At 40.3% G+C, this 18,990-nt stretch overlaps 1 protein-coding gene across 5 annotated transcripts in view; it reads left to right on the top strand.

Annotated features, from left to right (window-relative positions):
- The window catches only part of RABGAP1L (RAB GTPase activating protein 1 like), a 336,048-nt gene that overhangs the window by 216,009 nt on the left and 101,049 nt on the right, over positions 1-18,990 (top strand). For all 5 annotated transcript variants that reach the window (XM_073563613.1, XM_073563612.1, XM_073563615.1 and 2 more), the window contains one exon: positions 14,208-14,249. In XM_073563613.1, the coding sequence (XP_073419714.1) occupies positions 14,208-14,249 (42 nt within the window). The remainder of the gene's footprint in view (positions 1-14,207; positions 14,250-18,990) is intronic.

The raw sequence follows: 18,990 nt of genomic DNA, 5'->3' as shown, positions 1-18,990 counted from the left end.
TGTGGGAGGGGGCAATGTTAATTCTCAATCCCCTTGGCACAATATTGTTTTTAATATAGTTCTCCAGTGCCTTAATTTCACACCAGGATTTCAAGTCGTTTTTATAACAGACAGTTCCTTAAAGACAGAATAGATATAGGGGGTAATGTCACTTCCCGTATAGTTTGCCTCAGCAGAGAATACACGGTTTGCCTCATTAGTCCAGGACTCAACATTAATTGGTCCTGACAGAAAGCCAGCCATATTATTGAAACTTGCTCAGAAAACTTAAATCAAAAAGTGAATTAGTCATAAACCAGCTCCTAAACAAAGACTACTTCTAAAATTACAAATATTTTATTGCTGTGTACATCACAAAGGAGACACCGAGACAGTTCTATTCATCACTTAGGAGATACTGAGACTGCTCTAGTCATTATATAAGACACTGAATGTGACTGCTGTGTACATCGCATAGGAGACACCGAGACTGCTGTATATACCCCACATAGGATACACTGAGACTACTATTTATACATCACATGGCATACACTGATACTCTGCTGTATATATGTCATGTAAGATACAGTAAGACTGCTGTATATACATCACATAGGAGACACTATGACTACTGTATTTACATCTCATTGGATATACTAAGACTCTGCTGTAAATATGCCACATGGGAAACACAGACTGCTGTATATACATCACATTGGAGGATACAATGAGTGTATTGCATAGGATACACGCAGACTACTGTATATTACATAGGATACACTGAAACTCTGCTGTATATATACCACATAGGATACACTGAAACTCTGTTGTGTATACAGCACATAGGATACACTGAGATTTCTGTATATACATCAAATAGGATACACCAAGACTGCTGTATGTACATCACATAGGATACAAGGAGACTGCTGTGTATACACCACTTAGATGACACTGAGACTCTGCTGTTTACATCACAAAGGAGACATGGAGACTGCTCTGTTCATCACACAGGAGACTTTGAGACTGATGTATATACATAACATAGTATACTCTGAGACTGCAGTATGTATCATATAGTAGACACTGAGACTGCTGAATATACATCACATAGTAGACACATAGTAGACACCAAAACTGCTGTATATACATCACATGGTATATACTAAGAATCTACTGTATATATGTCACATAGGAGAAACTGAAACTGCTGTGTATACATCACATAGGAGACACTGAGACTGCTGTGCATACATCGCTTAAAATATAGAGACTGCTATATACATCATATAGCATACACTGATACTCTGCCGTTTATTCAGCACATAGAATACACTGAGAATGCTGTATATACATTGCATAGTATTACACTGAGACTTCTGTATATACATCACATACTAAACACTGACTTTGCTGTATACATCACAGAGGAGACACTGAAAATATTTGCTTTATACATCACACAGTAGACATTGAGACTGCTGTATACAGCACACAGGAGACACTGAGATTGCTCTCTTCATTACATAGAAGTCGCCCAGACTGCTGTACACATCACATAGGAGATACCGAGACGACTGTAAAAGTTTACTTAGGAGACACCAAGTCTGCTTTATGTACATTACATAGGAGTCACCAAGTCTGCTGTATATACATCACATTGGATACAATGTGGTACAGAATTACATCATTCCATACTATGTCTTAGTACAAAAATAGGGATTTTTAAATAAAATCTGTCAGTAGTAGAATCAACCCTCTTAAGTTGTCGACTTGAGCACGCCAGTCATAGAAAGTTGAATAAAATTATATCTTGATATCTGTGATCCTATGTCATCTCCCGGAGAAATGCACGTTTTTCTTAATACATAAATAAGCTTAATATCTATGGGCAATATATGATCTCCTTGAGAATCTTTCTCCAGAGCTTACTTTAAATGTGACAGTGGTTCAGCTATTCCCAGGGGAAGAATTGCCCAAATTTATGAGTCTGTTTTTGTGAGGTGAAGGTACATTTTCCTCCTTTTTGGAGAACCTGTGCTGTCCTGCAACACTTGTGTACTGCTTACAGTATAGGGACACCCTTTGCTAGCATTTTTTTTAAATATCTATCTTTCTATCTGTCTATTGATACGCTGCCGATTTTGCAAATTTTCCCACCTATAAAGAATGATGAGGTCGTTATTTTTTTTATCATAGGTACACTTCAACTGTAAGAGGTAGAATAAAAATAAAACCTAGAAAATCACATTGTATGATTTGTACGTAATTAATTTGCATTTTATTGCATGAAATAAGTATTTGATACAGTGGAAAGCAGAACTTAATATTTGGTGCAGAAACCTTTGTTTGCAATTACAGAGGTCAGACGTTTCCTGTAATTATTGACCAAGGTTGCACACACTGCAGCAGGGATTTTGGCCCCCTCCTCCATACAGATCTCCAGATATTCCAGGTTTCGGGGTGTCGCTGGGCAACATTGAGTTTAATCTTGCTCCAAAGATTTCCTATTGGGTTCAGGTATGGAGACTGGCTAGGCCACTCCAGGACCTTGAAATGCTTCTTAAGGAGCCACTCCTTAGTTGACCTGGCTGTGTTTGGGGTTATTGTCATTCTGGAAGACCCAGACACGACCCATCTTCAATGCTCTTACTGAGGGAAGGAGGTTGTTGGCCAAAATATCGCAATACATTACCCCATCCATCCTCCCTTCAATACGTTGCAATTGTCCTGTCCCCTTTGCAGAAAAGCACCCCAAAGTATGATGTTTTCCCCACCATGCTTCACGCTTGGGTCAGTATTTATGGGATTGTACTCATCCTTCTTCCTTCAAACACTGCGAGTGGATATCAAAAAGTTCTACTTTGGTCTCTTATGACCACATGACCTTCTCCCATGCCTCCTCTGGATCATCTAGATGGTCATTAGCCAACGTCAAACGGGTCTGGACATGTGCTGGTGTGAGCAGCGGGACCTTATGTGCCCTGCAGGAATCTAATCCATGACACCGTAGTGTGTTACTAGCGGTAATGTTTGAGACTGTGTTCACAGCTCTCTTCAGGTCATTGACCAGGTCCTTCCGTGTAGTTCTGGGCTGATCCCTGACCTTTCTCAGAATCATCCTTACCCCACGAGAAGAGATCTTGCATGGAGCCACAGACCGAGGAAAATTGACAGTCATGTTGTGTTTCTTCCATTTTCTAATAATTGTGCCAACAGTTGTTACCTTCTCACCAAGCTGCTTGCCTATTGTCCAGTAGCCTATCGCAGCCTTGTGCAGGTCTACAATTTTGTCCCAGGTGTCCTTAGGTAGCTCTTTGCTCTTGGCCATGGTGGAGACGTTGTAGTGTGTGAGTTTGTGGACAGGTGTTTTTATACATCTAACAAGTTCAAACAGGTTCAATTAACATAGGTATTGAGTGCAGAGCAGGAGGGCATCTTGACCTCTTAGTGGCAGAGCCAATTTTGTACTTAATGACCAAGTCAATTTTTACAATTCTGACCACTGTCACTTTATTTTTTTCGAGACATAATGTACTTCATGTTAGTGGTAAAATTTCTTCAATATGACTGACATTTATTTTTGAAAAAGAACTGAAATTTGGCAGAAATTGAAAAAATTTACAAACTTTTAATTTTTGTGCCCTTAAATAAGAGAGTCACATTGCACAAAATAGTTAATAAATAACATTTCCCACATGTCTACTTTACATCAGCACAACATTAAAAACATAATTTTTTTTAAATTTGGACATTATAAGGGTTAAAAGTTGACCAGTGATTTCACATTTTTCTAACAAAATTTACAAAACCATTTTTTTAGGGACCACCTCACATTTGAAGTGAGTTTGGGGGTCAATGTGGACAGAAAATACCCCAAAGTGACACCGTTCTAAAAAATGCACCACTCAATGTGTGCAAAACCACATTCAAGACGTTTATTAACCCTTGAGGTGCTTCACGAGAATTAAAGCAATGTGGAAGGAAAAAATGAACATTTTACTTTTTTTCACAAAAGATTTACTTTGGAACTAAACTTTTTTATTTTCACAAGGGTATTAAGAGAAAATGGACCACAAAATTTGTTGTGCAATTTCTCCTGAGTATTCCAATACCCCGTATGTAGGGGAAAGCCACTGTTTGGGCGCATGGCAGGCTCAGAAGGGAGGGAGCACCATTTGACTTTTTGAACCCAAAATTGGCTGGAATCAATGTCAGTTGCCATATCGCGCTTGGAGGACCACCCTGATGTACCTAAACAACAGATCCCCACAATTATAACTCCAACACTAACACACAGCCCTACTCCTGACCCTAATCCAAACCCTAACCCCAACTCCAACACCACCCTAACCCCAACACCCCAACCGTAACCCCAATACAACCCTATCTCCCCAACACAACCTTAACCCCAACACTACCCCAACCAACCCTAACTCCAACACCACAACCGTAGCCCCAACCCTAACCCTACTCCAACCCTAACCCTAGCTCTAACCCCAACCTCTAGCCTCAACCCTAATCCTAGCCCTATCCCCAACCCTAACCCTAAAATGGAAATAAATACATTTTATTTTATTATTTTTATCTAACTAAGGCGGTGGTCAAAATGAACCAATAGGAGAAATCAGACCTTTTTTTGCAGTCGCCGTTATTCAGTAAATAACAGCGATTGCAACACTGGGGAGGGTAAAAACCGACCCAAATCATGTTCTCCGGGGTCTTGGCTACACCCAGTATCCAAGACTCCGTAGATTTTCCGACGCTTGGGGGCCCTATACACTTATTTCTCAGTGCCGTTAAAAAGCGGTGCTGAGTAATAAGTACCCTTAACTGCCGCCGTTAAAAGGTGATTCGCGGTCATTAAGGGGTTGAAGAAAAGCAAACAAGTCTGTGAGAGCCAGAATTCTTGCTGGTTGGTAGGTGATCAAATACTTAATTTCACGCAATAAAATGAAATTTAATTAAAAATGATAGAATGTGATTTTCTGTTTTTTTTTATTTTTAAATTGTCTATCACAGGTGAAGTGTACCTACGATAAAAATTACAGACCTCTATTCTTTGTAGGTGGGAAAACATGCATAATCGACAGCAATATATATAATATAATAAATATGTATATATATATATATACTGTATATATATTACAGCTCTGGCAAAAATTAAGAGACCACTGCAAAATTTTCACTTTGTCTGATTTTTCTCTTTATAGGTATATTTTTGAGTAAAATGTAAATTCCTCTTTTATTCTGTTAACTTCTGACAACATGTCTTCGAATTTCCAAGCACTGAATTTTGTATTTATTTTCAGAAAATGAGAAATGGTCAAAAGAACAAAAAAATCCAGTGCTTGCAGACCTCAAATAATGCTAAGAAGACAAGTTCATATCATTTAGAAACCACAATACTAGAGTTGAGCGATACCGTCCGATACTTCAAAGTATCGGATCGGAATGGATCGGCCGATCTTAAAAAAAAGTATCGGTATCGCCGATTCCGATACCGGAAGTCCCATTCAAGTCTATGGGACTTCCGGTATCGGAATAAGAAAAATCCTGTTTTTCCCTTGTACAGCCTCTCTGGGGTCTGTACGGGCCTTTCGGGGGGCTGTGCCGGCCTGCCAGGGGGTCTGTGCAGGCTCCGGTGGTCTGTGCCGGCCTGCCGGGGGGCTGTGCCGGCCTGCCGGGGGGCTGTGCAGGCTCCGGGGGGCTGTGCCGGCCTGCCGGGGGGCTGTGCAGGCTTCGGGGGGCTGTGCAGGCACAAGTCCTACAAGTCTACAAGTCCCATCGGGCGATGCCTGCTACCATGACAGTGATTGACACATTAGCCAATGATGGGACAGTAGTAGTCCCATCATCCGGCTAATGTGTTGAATGTAAAAAAAAAATTACATGCTACATACATACAACATGCATACTACATACATGCTACATTCATACTACATACTACATACATGCTACATTCATACTACATATATACTACATGCTACATTCATACTACATATATACTACATGCAACATACATACTACATACATACTACATGCAACATACATACTACATATATACTACATGCATGCAACATGCATACTACATATATACTACATGCTACATACATACTACATATATGCTACATACATACTACATATATACTACATGCATGCTACATACATACTACATACATACTACATGCTACATACATACTACATATATACTACATGCATGCTACATACATACTACATGCTACATACATACTACATATATACTACATACATACCACATACATACTACATACATACATACTACATGCTACATACATACTACATATATACTACATGCATGCTACATACATACTACATATATACTACATACATACTACATACATACTACATGCATGCTACATACATACTACATGCTACATACATACTACATATATACTACATGCATGCTACATACATACTACATGCTACATACATACTACATATATACTACATACATACTACATACATACTACATGCATGCTACATACATACTACATGCTACATACATACTACATATATACTACATGCATGCTACATACATACTACATGCTACATACATACTACATATATACTACATGCATGCTACATACATACTACATGCTACATACATACTACATACATACTACATATATACTACATACATACTACATACATACTACATGCATGCTACATACATACTACATGCTACATACATACTACATATATACTACATGCATGCTACATACATACTACATGCTACATACATACTACATATATACTACATACATACTACATGCATGCTACATACATACTACATGCTACATACATACTACATATATACTACATGCATGCTACATACATACTACATGCTACATACATACTACATATATACTACATGCATGCTACATACATACTGCATGCTACATGCATGCTACATACATACTACATACATACTACATGCTACATACATACCACATATATACTACATACATACTACATACAATACATTCATACAATACATACATAGACATACAGTACATATAACATAGAGTAACATACTTACCAATACTTGTCACATTGTTCCCCGAAGCCATTGTCTTTTACGGAATAAATATTAACATAACAAACCACAAAAATACTCACCCACGATCCGAAGCAGTCCACGAGTGTGTCCCACGACGATCTTGGGTAGAGAACTGCAGCATCAGCTGTTGCTGCCGTTCTCTACGGGCTGCAGGAATCCAATGACGGAAGGTAGGTATCCTTCCGCACTGTATTCCTCCGCCACTTAAAAAAAAAAAAAAGTCCCTAGTCTCACTTTATGCCATTGCTGTGTGGGAAATTCCCACGCATACTTGCGGTATCGGAATGCTCAACACTACACAATACTAATGTTTTAACTCAGGAAGAGTTCAGAAATCAATATTTTGTGGAATAACCATGATTTTTAATCACAGCTTTCATGTGTCTTGGCTGCTTTTGGGTGACCTTATGCCTCTCCTGGTACAAAAATGTAAGCAGTGCTTTGTTTGATGGCGTGTGACTATCCATCTTCCTCTTGATTACATTCCAGAGGTTTTCAATGGGGTTCAGGTCTGGAAATTGGGCTGGCCATGACAGGGATTTGATGTGGTGGTCCTTCATCCACACATTGATTGACCTAGCTGTGTGGCATGGCACATTGTCCTGCTGGAAAAATCAGACCTCAAGAGTTGGGGAACATTGCCTGAGCAGAAGGAATCAACTGTTTTTCCAGGATAGGCCTTGTATGTGGCTTGATTCATACATCCTTTGCAAAGATTTACCTGCCCAATCCCAGCCTTGCTGAAGCATCCCCAGATCATCACCGATCCTCCACCAAATTTCACAGTGGGTGCAAGACACTGTGGCTTGTACGCCTCTCCAGGTCTCCGTCTAACCATTAGATGACCAGGTGTTTGGCAAAGCTGAAAATTAGACTCCTCAGAGAAGATTACCTCACTCCAGTCCTCTATGGTTCAATCCTTACGATCTTTGGCAAACTTCCGCCTGACTCCTTTTGCTTCTCATTGATGAAAGGCTTTTTCTATAGCTTTACATGACATGAGCCGTGCCTCTAGGAGCCTGTTACGAACTGTTCTTGCCGTGAACTTCACCCCAGCTGCCATTTGACATTCCTTTTATAGGTCACTTGATGTCATCCTGTGGATGCTGAGTGACATTCAAATAAGATGAGTCACATTCTCCAGTCAGTGGAGAGTCGTTTTTGCCCTCTGCCAATGTGTAGCTTTGTTGTGCTCAATCTCTGCTGCTTGACCTTGTTGTAATGGACTACCGTCTTAGAGATTTTAAGCATTGAGGCAACATGATGTTCACTGTATCCCTCTGCTTGTAAAGCCAGAATTGAGCCCTTCTTTTCCGTACTCAAGACTTCTTTTCAACACCTTTGGCATGGTTAAAAGTTATCTTTTCATTCCTATTACTTTTGGGATATTACTAGCACTTGTTTTGCCATCCAGCTTGTCCTATTGCAAGAGGATTGTGAACACCACAGCATGGTTTTTTATATTTTCATTTGTTAAATAAGATTTGGTTCAGGTGATCACCTAATCAGAAGCACATTAAAGAGAATCTGTCACCTCATTTTTTGCATATAAGCTGCGGCCAACGCCATTAGGGGCTTATCTACAACATTTTGTACTGCTGTAGATAAGCCCCCAATGTAACCTGAAAGATAAGAAAAACAAGTTAGATTATACTCACCTGGAGGGGGGGGCTGGTCCGATGGGTGTCGTAGGTCCGGGTCCGGCGCCTCCCATCTTCATGCAATGACTTCCTCTTCTTGCTTCTGTCGCGGCTCCTGTGAAGGTGTACTGATTTGCCCTGTTGAGGGTAGAGTAAAGTACCGCAGTGTACAGGCGCCGGACCTCTCTGACCTGATACTCAAAATCAAAGTGGAAAATCAAATTACAGGCTAATCCAGCTTCAGTGGAAATGCCTCATGACAAGGAAAAGATGCTCAGTAGTGTGTGTGGCTTCCACGTGCCTGTATGACCTCTCTACAACGCCTGAGCAGGCTCCTGATGAGGCGGAGGTTGGTCTCCTGAAGGATCTCCTCCCAGACCTGCACTAAAGCATCCGCCAATTCCTGGACAGTCTGGTGCAACGTGACGTTGGTGGATGGAGCGAGACATGATGTCACAGATGTGCTCATTCGGATTCAGGTCTGAGGAACGGGCGGGCTAGTCTATAGCTTCAATGCCTTTATCTTGCAGGAACTGCTGACACACTCCAGCCACATGAGATCTGGCATTGTCCTGCATTAGTAGGAACCTAGGGCCAACCGCACCAGCATATGGTCTCACAAGAGGTCTGAGGATCTCATCTCAGTACCTAATGGCAGTCATGCTACCTCTGGCGAGCACATGGAGGGCTGTGCGGCCCTCCAAAGAAATGCCACCCCACACCATTACTGACCCACTGCCAAACCGGTCATGCTGAAGGATGTTGCAGGCAGCAGATCGCTCTCCACGGCGTCTCCAGACTGTCACGTCTGTCACATGTGCTCAGTGTGAACCTGCTTTCATCTGTGACAGAGCACAGGGCGCCAGTGGCGAATTTGCCAATCCTGGTGTTTTGTGGCAAATGCCAAGCGTCCTGCATGGTGTTGGGCTGTTAGCACAACCCCCATCTGTGGACGTCGGGCCCTCAGACCATCCTCATGGAGTCGGTGTCTAACAGTTTGTGCAGACACTTGCACATTTGTGGCCTGCTCAAGGTCATTTTGCAGGGCTCTGGCAGTGCTCCTCCTGTTCCTCCTTGCACAAAGGTGGAGGTAGCGGTCCTGCTGCTCGGTTGCTGCCCTCTTACGGCCCCCTCCACATCTCCTGGTGTACTGGCCTGTCTCCTGGTAGCGCCTCCAGCCTCTACGCTGACAGACACAGCAAACCTTCCTGCCACAGCTCGCATTGATGTGCCATCCTGGTTGAGCTGCACTACCTGAGCCACTTGTGTGTGTTGTAGAGTCCGTCTCATGCTACCACGAGTGTGAAAGCACAACCAACATTCAAAAGTGACCAAAACATCAGCCAGAAAGCATTGGTACTGAGATGTGGTCTGTGGTCCCCACCTGCAGAACCACTCCTTTTATTGAGGGTGTCTTGATAATTGCCAATAATTTCCATCTGTTGTCTATTCCATCTGCACAACAGCATGTGAAACTGATTGTCAATCAGTGTTGCTTCCTAAGTGGACAGTTTGATTTCACAGAAGTTTGATTTACTTGGAGTTATATTCTGTTGTTTAAGTGTTCCCTTTATTTTTTTGAGCAGTGTATATTTATATATACAGTGTGTATGTAAAGTCATGGTGCTCTTTTGACCAGTCACAGGAAAGCAACAAAAGACGATAGAAATGTCAAATCTGCACCAAATAAAAGGAAAACCCTTCCTGTTTCTGTAGGATGATGTGGCAACATGTGCACATTGAACGTATCAAGGACATTAATCACTTAAAAGCAAGAATCTCAGATGTTGTTCACTGTTACACCGGACGTCCGTACCCGTGTGTGGCAAGAACTTCACTATCGTTTGGATTTGTGTAGGACAACAAATGGAGCCCACATCAAACTTCACTGAATAGGTATGAAACTGGGAGAGTTTTTCTTTTATTTGGAGCAGATTTCACATTTTTTATCGTCTTTTGTTGCCTTTCCTGTGACTGGTCAAAAGTGCACCATGACTTTACGGACACACTTTATATATACTTTGAGCTAAAAGGTAACGGAGACCCCCATCAGTGAGCTCATCTTGGCGGTCTGGCAGGGCGTTTGTATTTATTTTATCTGTCTTTTTCTGAGCTCCTCTCACCTGAATTATGTCTACAGTTCTCATAAAAGCTCAGCTTAAGTCCGCTCTGAACTTTTTCAGAACAAGCTCACTGACAGTCCTAAGTTAACTCTTTATGCAAAAACCAAACTGTGCAATTTTTTATTTTTATGAAACCAAATTGCAAAAATGATTTATAGCCCCTCAAAACATGCATTTAAGTGAAAACTAAAGTTCTGGAGGGGTCTATTTTACCTGTGGTGGTACTGTTGGGGAAACTAGGAGTCCAAGCAGGAAGACACTCTTTGATTTTGTCAGGGGACTCCTATAACAAGTAAAGGTTGTTAGAAGCGGAGAACCGTTCCGATAGACATCGATTAGAATTGGTCCAGCTGCAGCCTCGTACTGTCCGTTCTCCTAGTGATTCGCCCACTTATGTGTCACAGTCTGAGCGCCAGATGGTCAGATTTATTTAGTTTCATACCAGATTAGAGATGGAATCGGCTACTTTGGACTTTAGGTATTATCAGGATTAGCTCATATGTTGTCAGTTTTCGACATAGAACATTGCCAGGAACTCAGAAAAGTGTTTTGCAGAGGATTTGTGTGACCCACATCTAAAATAACTCCTCCTGTGTGTGTGGGATCTGCATAAAGTCTTGTAGGATCTAAATGTTGGATTGTTTCAATACTAAAGTTTGAAATTCCTGCGCTTCTTAAAAGTTTCAGTAAAACTCTGCAATGAGATATCTCCATGTTATATCTGCATTTTATCATATTTTCTGTCATGTGGGGGAATTTGTTAGAAAAACCAACTGTAGGAATCGCCCCTCATCCAGCTGAGACCACCATCACTGAACTGATCGGAAACATGCTACTTTGGTGCCCTCTTGTGGTTGTGTTTGGAAATTCATACATCTGGCGGATTTCTCATTCGTTGAGTTTGCTAATCTCCTTACTAATATTAATATTTTTTTTCTTATTCGAATTGTTGGTAAATGGTTGGCATTAATGGGTTAAAATAAAAGCGGTGTTACAAACCTAAATAAAATCACTGATTTCAAAAATTTCAAGTAGAGGTGCATGCGGATGAGCAATTTAAATAAGTAAAAATATATCCGTATAAGGAAGCAATGGGTCCAGTATTAAGCAAATAGAAAATTTGATGACTACATATATTGTTTAAAAAGATTATAAAAAAGGGGTTGTCTGCCTTTTTCTTAAATGCAAGCATTTTGGCTTAAAAAATCATCACTGTAATTGGGTTTCATAAGAAAATGTTGCATTACTTGCCTTTTGGTCATTTTTTTTCTCCCAACCTTTAACGGCTGATGTATGACAACAAGGTTGACTGTGCAGAAAAACAAACAGCCTGTAAAGGCAAAACGATGCAACATTTTTAATGGAACAGATTTGAAAACATTATTTTTAGCCCCAAATACATGCATTTAAATAAAAAAAAAATATATCTACTATAGAATTGTCTAATTCTGTCTGTCTGTCTGTATTGGAAATCCCACCTCACTGATTGGTCGCGACAGGCCGCGACCAATCAACGACAGTTGCTTAGTCGTCGTGGCAACACAGCCGCATTGCTTATTGTACAGGCACATTACAGCCGTTTATGGCATCACTGCTGCGTTGCTCATTACACAGGCACTGTCCTGTACATATTCTGGAGTACAATACATTAGGTAATTAGGTAACAGTAGAACAGTGACTGCAGCTCTGGGTGTAACTTGCCTACAATACATTAGGTGACAGCAGAAAAGTGACTGCAGCTCTGGCTGTAACAGGAGTATAATACATTAGGTGAGAGCAGAACGGTGACTGCAGATCTGGGTGTAACTGGAGTATATTAGGTAACAGCAGAACAGTGACTGCAGCTCTGGGAGTAACTGGAGTACAATACATTAGATAACAGCAGAACAGTGACTGCAGATCTGGGTGTAGCTGGAGTACACTACATTAGGTAACAGCAGAACGAGAGAGTCCGGGGGCTGTTGGAGGGTGAGTATATCACTATTTTTTAATTTAACAGAGACTCTAGAATGCCCAATGCGATAGAATCGGGCCACTATGGATAGATAGATAGAGATATATATATATATATATATATATATATATATATATATATATATATATAATTTGTCCCCATATGTGGAGAACTCCTTTAAGGTCATTATGCAGTGTGACTTGCCAACAGGATGTTATTGGACAGGAGAAGCAGGAGCTCTTGAAATATAGTTTTATAGGATAAGATTGAATTTTATTTGTTGACATTCATGCTGATTCTGGGCATAGGAGTCCAGTGGGCGGTCTAAACCGTGATTGTCTATTTGTAAATCATTCATTAGGACCACCTATTTGACTGCTAAGCCCAGAATATGCAAACTTTTAATGAGTGCGGAAAATGATCTATGAGTCCGTTTGGCTTCTCCTGCCTGTAGTTTGCAGCAACATTTCTGTGTTGACTTGTCAAGCTGTCAGTCAAGCTAGCCATATATTTAATGGTCTGCTGTACTGGCAGCTGTGACCCCCAACCCTCCAGTCAGAGGCTTCTTATACAAGCACTACGCCAGTCACAAACCTCTTATTACAGCAGCCTAGTAGGGAACTGTGTTGGATTCAAAGATTTCAAAGTGGATGAAAAGTAGGAAAAGTCACGAGGATTTCATCTAAGAGATGGTGTTGCTGTGTTTTAATAAATGTTCCTTGTTTTTCTACACCTTGTCATCCTTGTCTTCATCTATAGGCACCCATACTATTACAATGAAATACTGTTTGTTCTGCCTCCAAAAATAAATTTTGTGCTCATCATGCTTACAAAAAACAAGAATAAAAACTGATGGACCCCAAAAGAAGGGTGCTCATGAAAACGTGAAAACCCTCACACATCTTTCTTGATAGGTTAATAATAATAATTTAAAAAAAAAAAAAAGTTATAGGTCTTTCATAGTACACACTTTTTTTTGTTTATTTTAATTTATTTATTTTAAGTTTTGTAAAGTATTAAAACCTATCACCTTACCTGTGTTTTCCTGCAGAATCAAGCAAACATTTAATTTTTACTGCAAAATGAAAGCCACAAAAAATAAACCCGAATTATAGTCACACAATTGCGCATGTTTATTTCCATTCCACCAACCAATGTTTTTTTTTAGTTTTTTTTTTTTTTTTTTTTTAATGGCAAAATAAAAATATAACAGTTCAGTCTCTTGAAAGATCAGGAAGAAATAAAAGAAAGTGAAAACACTTAAGAATTTGCAGATACTAACTTCCATACACAAGCAATCTCATATATTGGCCATATGATGGTGTGAAGACATATATGCAGGGTCGTGATGACTTTCATGTATGGTGACGACTTTGCGATTCTTATTAACCCTTTCTTCCTCTTCTTAGGGTCTGACTATCATCTTCCAGGTGGCTCTGGCACTTTTGAAGGTATGTAACATTCAGATAAGTGATAATCCTGTAGTCCTGGTGTAATAACAACGTTCTGTAGAACTTATCACATATGCTATTCTACATGATCCCAACTTTCCAAACGTACGTACGTAAAACACTGCGGAGATTGGTGTCTGAACTGTCCGAGGGTCTCCTGACTCATACTCAGCAGCTTCATCTATGAGGCTGTGGAGTGGGGTCAGGGGTTCGGATATCACCGTGTTCTACAGATGTCTGGATTCGGCCTTAACCAAAAAGAAGCTTTCAATTTTTCGCTTTTTATGTCTCCTTCCATCCCCAGGTAACTTGCACAAATACCTCTGCAGGCTTTGCTGACTGCATTGCATTGCACAATGTTGCATCTCTCCCAATCCAGAGGATTAATGAAGACAATTGATTTATTTATTGTTTAGCTCCATCGCTCCTGGCCTTAAATACCTTACATTACAAATGCAAAGTATGGAAAACTTGGCCACCACTTTCTCCTTACTCAGCACTGTACCTTCCTGCATCAGTAAGTCCGATATGTACAATTAAAGGAGTTACTTAGACTGCTTATTTCCTCCTCTGGAGCCGCCGGACCCCAGGGGTGTACCTCACTGTGAGATGAGTCTGCTTGTATGGGGGGGAGATAAGTTATGTCTATGTGGATGCTGAGGAAGGAGCAGAAAAGGAAATACTAAATTCATGAACCTCCGTGGTGCCTAAATAATAATAATCATTTCATTTCTATAGCGCCAACGTGTTCCGCAGCACTTTACGATTATGCGGGGACATGTATAGACAATAAAAACAACATAAAGTAAGATATGGCGTATACCACAACTGCATACTTATAAGATCAGAGGAGAAGCTCTGGTGTACACCTTCTATATACCTTGTTTAGTTGATGTTCATCAGCAGTCAATCATCTTTTAGGGCTTGGTACATACCGTCATATCTATTGTCCTCCGGGTCTCCTACAGTAACTCAACACCAAGAAAAACTAGAGTCAAAGAACTATCAAAACATTTAGACAATTTATTTATTAACCATTTTTTCAATCCAAAGAGTTCAGAAAGAAGGAGTAAAACAGATGGAAATCAAAAGAAAACAGCTGTATTTCCTAAAATACAGGACCTCTGGTCTAGCCTTTATACTAAATGCTTATTTGGTATGTCAGAACTAAAGCAAAAAAAAAAGTGCCAGGACATGATACGTGATAAATCAACATAATTGTGGAAAGTGCTTACACATAGTTAGTAGGTATATTTAGAATAATCATCAGTTCGTGGCTTGTTAAATAACAAGACTAATGATGAGCTCTCAGTAACAGTACGATGTTACTAGTTGTGGGCGTTTCCCTACAGTCTAATTGGACAATGTCTGGGCCACGCCCCCAAACTGGTAACACCCAGGAGGAATATCAGAGGAGCGGTGCAATGTAGATTCTATTCTGATCTGACGGAATAGTTATAACTGTGGCCGATCAGAGGATACTGATGGGTTGCAGCGGTCGTGTGACTTAATGATCACAGGGGTTGGGCAGAGTGTATACCGGGACTGTTGCTATTTCTCCAATCGCAACAATTTGTATTCCTTTTCTATTGATTCATGATGACAATTAGATCTGTTAGTAAGGTGTCTGGTATTGGACAACTCCTTTAAGGCCTCCTATTACGTATTCCTGCCATTATTCTTCAAAGCTGTTAATATTATTTTTTTTACACTGAGATATCACCTCACATACCCTTTTTTTGGAAATGTATTCTTTAAATCCTCTCCGAGTGAGTGAGGATTGGGTTTATTCTTCTGGTTATTAGAGGGATTACATCCCGGGCTCTGACAGTAAATGATGTATTTTCCCATATGACAGTGAAGCTCTGTGCAGCTATTTTATATTTGATCCAGTCTCTTGGGCAAACCGACCTCTAATTACCTCTCATGAAGAAAATGGAGGAGCTCCGGCATCAAGACCATGTCGGGGAGTAGTTGGAATATCCTGCTTCACCTTCACTTTAATAACTAATAAAAGCTAAAGCAGCGGATACACATGTAAGTCTCAAGTAGAGAAAATAAAATTAGGATGAGGTTATTGCATGATCATTTCTTCCTCTGACACCAAGCCAGACTTGTCACACTGGTACTCTGTAAGGCCTTTATCTAGCTGACTGATCTGCAAAAATATTACATGGACGTCAGAGCTTAGTGGTTCTGAATGCTGTCCCATATATTCTCTTAGTGTTAGAGATAGCAGGAGGGACTGGTACAAAGATCAGCAGTGGAGAGCGGAGAACAAGGCCCGCTTCAAGTTTTCGTGGGCCCCGGACGAAAGATTCTCAGTGGGTCCCTTTAACCCATACCACGATTCATGATGCACAGATAAACAGATATAGTACAATGCCAAAGATTTCAATTGCGTCTTACATTGCATAAGCAATGTTTAAATTCTACAATAGTTTAGAAACGGGCGAATCCTCGCAGTGCACATTGCTTGCCCTGGGGGGGATTCAAAAGTCTACAGTCATACAGAGTGATACATCGAGTCTTTCATACAGTATTATGGGCACCACATAGTTATCCATATAGTATTTTGGGCACCACACAGTCCTCCATACAGTATTATGGGCACCACATAGTCCTCCATACAGTATTATGGGCACCACATTGTCCTCCATATAGTATTATGGGCACCACATAGTCCTCCATACAGTATTATGGGCACCACATAGTCCTCCATACAGTATTATGGGCACCACATAATCCTTCATACAGTATTATGGGCACCGCATAGTCCTCCATACAGTATTATGGGCACCGCATAGTCCTCCATATAGTATTATGGGCACCTCATAGTCCTCCATACAGTATTATGGGCACCACATAGTCCTCCATACAGTATTATGGGCACCACATAGTCCTTCATACAGTATTATGTGCACACCATAGTCCTCAATACAGTATTAGAACAACATGGGAAGGGAAGCAAAAGACCAGAAAAAGCCATACACCTGACAAATGCTATTGAGAACTCTGCTATTAGAAGTGGAAAGGAAGAACAAAGACGAAAGAATCTAATTAATAAAAATATTGGAGAAAGAGAAACCAATCACAAACTAAAATGTTTCTATACTAATGCACAAAGCATGGGCAACAAACAAGGAGAATTGGAACTACTAACACAGGAAAAGAAATATGATGTCATTGGAATCACTGAAACTTGGTGGGACAATACACATGATTGGAATACAAGACTAGAAGGATACAACTTATTTGCAAGAAACAGACTTGATAAACGAGGAGGGGGTGTCGCATTGTATGTTCGAAACGCGTATATCTGCACAGAGATTGAAGCTTCAGAGACTGGGAGTTCTGTGGAAACTGTTTGGGTAAGAATACAAGGACAGAACAATGGAAAGGACACCATTGTAGGCATTTACTACAGGCCGCCTGTGCAAGCCGAAGATATAGATGAACTCTTTATGCATCAGATGGCCAAGTTCTCCAAAAAATATGACATGGTTGTCATGGGAGATTTCAACTATCCAGACATTTGTTGGGAATCTCTCTCAGGCAAAACTAACAGGTCAAGGAAATTCTTATCCTCTCTTGCTGACAACTTTATCTTCCAAAAGGTAAGGGAGAAAACAAGGGGAACTGCTACCTTGGATCTAATCCTTATAAACAGGGAGGAAATGGTTGAGGAGGTAAAAGTGGCTGGGACCCTAGGAGGTAGCGACCATGCTATTTTAGAATTTTGGATAACTAGAGGTGGAAGACCTGTGAAGACTCAGACGTCAAGGTTAGATTTCAGAAAGGCAGATTTTAAGGGATTCAGAAAGAGAATTGGAGGGATCCAATGGCTGGATATCCTTAAAGACAAAAATGTCCAGGAAGGATGGGAAATCTTGAAAAATGAAATTCTCAATGCACAGTTGTTAACAATTCCGAAAAGAGGGAAGAATAGGAAGCATTTAAGGAAACCAGGATGGATGAACACAGAACTTAAGCACATGCTAAAAAGGAAGAAAAAAATGTTTATAAAATGGAAAGAGGGAGGCATATCTAAAGAAGAATATAATGCTGTCTGCAGAACCTGCAGGGCACAAATCAGATTATCTAAAGCTGAAAATGAACTGAGGCTTGCAAGAGATGTCAAAAGCAATAATAAAGGATTTTGGGGATATGTCAAAAGTAAAAGAAAAGTCAAAGATGCTATAGTATTTTTACAGGATGAAAATGATGAAATGGTAAGACAGGATGTTGAGAAGGCTGAACTTTTAAATTCCTATTTTGCATCTGTTTTCTCTAAGAAAGTAAATGCAACATCAACTGTTATTCACTGTCCTATTAAGGGAATAGAAGAATCCAGGATATCTATAAACAGAAAGATAGTGAGGAAACACTTAGCTAACCTAAATGAATTCAAGTCTCCAGGTCCAGATGAATTACACCCCAGAGTACTGAAGGAGATAGCAGAAGAAATTTTTGAACCCCTCTCCATAATCTTTGAAAATTCTTGGAGAACAGGAGAAGTGCCAGAAGACTGGAGAAGAGCAAATGTTGTTCCTATCTTCAAAAAGGGGAAGAAGGTGGACCCAGGCAACTATAGGCCGGTGAGTCTGACTTCTATACCAGGAAAGATCTTTGAACAAATTATTAAACAACATGTATGTCAATACCTGGATAAGAATGAAGTGATTAAACAGAGTCAGCATGGGTTTGTAACTGATAAGTCATGTCAGACTAACTTAATTTC

This window comes from Dendrobates tinctorius, unplaced genomic scaffold, assembly GCF_039654945.1.
Source record: "Dendrobates tinctorius isolate UK_male_01 unplaced genomic scaffold, ASM3965494v1 ptg000396l, whole genome shotgun sequence".
Lineage (NCBI taxonomy): Eukaryota > Metazoa > Chordata > Amphibia > Anura > Dendrobatidae > Dendrobates > Dendrobates tinctorius.
Note: the sequence above shows the minus strand (reverse complement) of the source record. Positions and strands in the feature narration are given on the sequence as shown.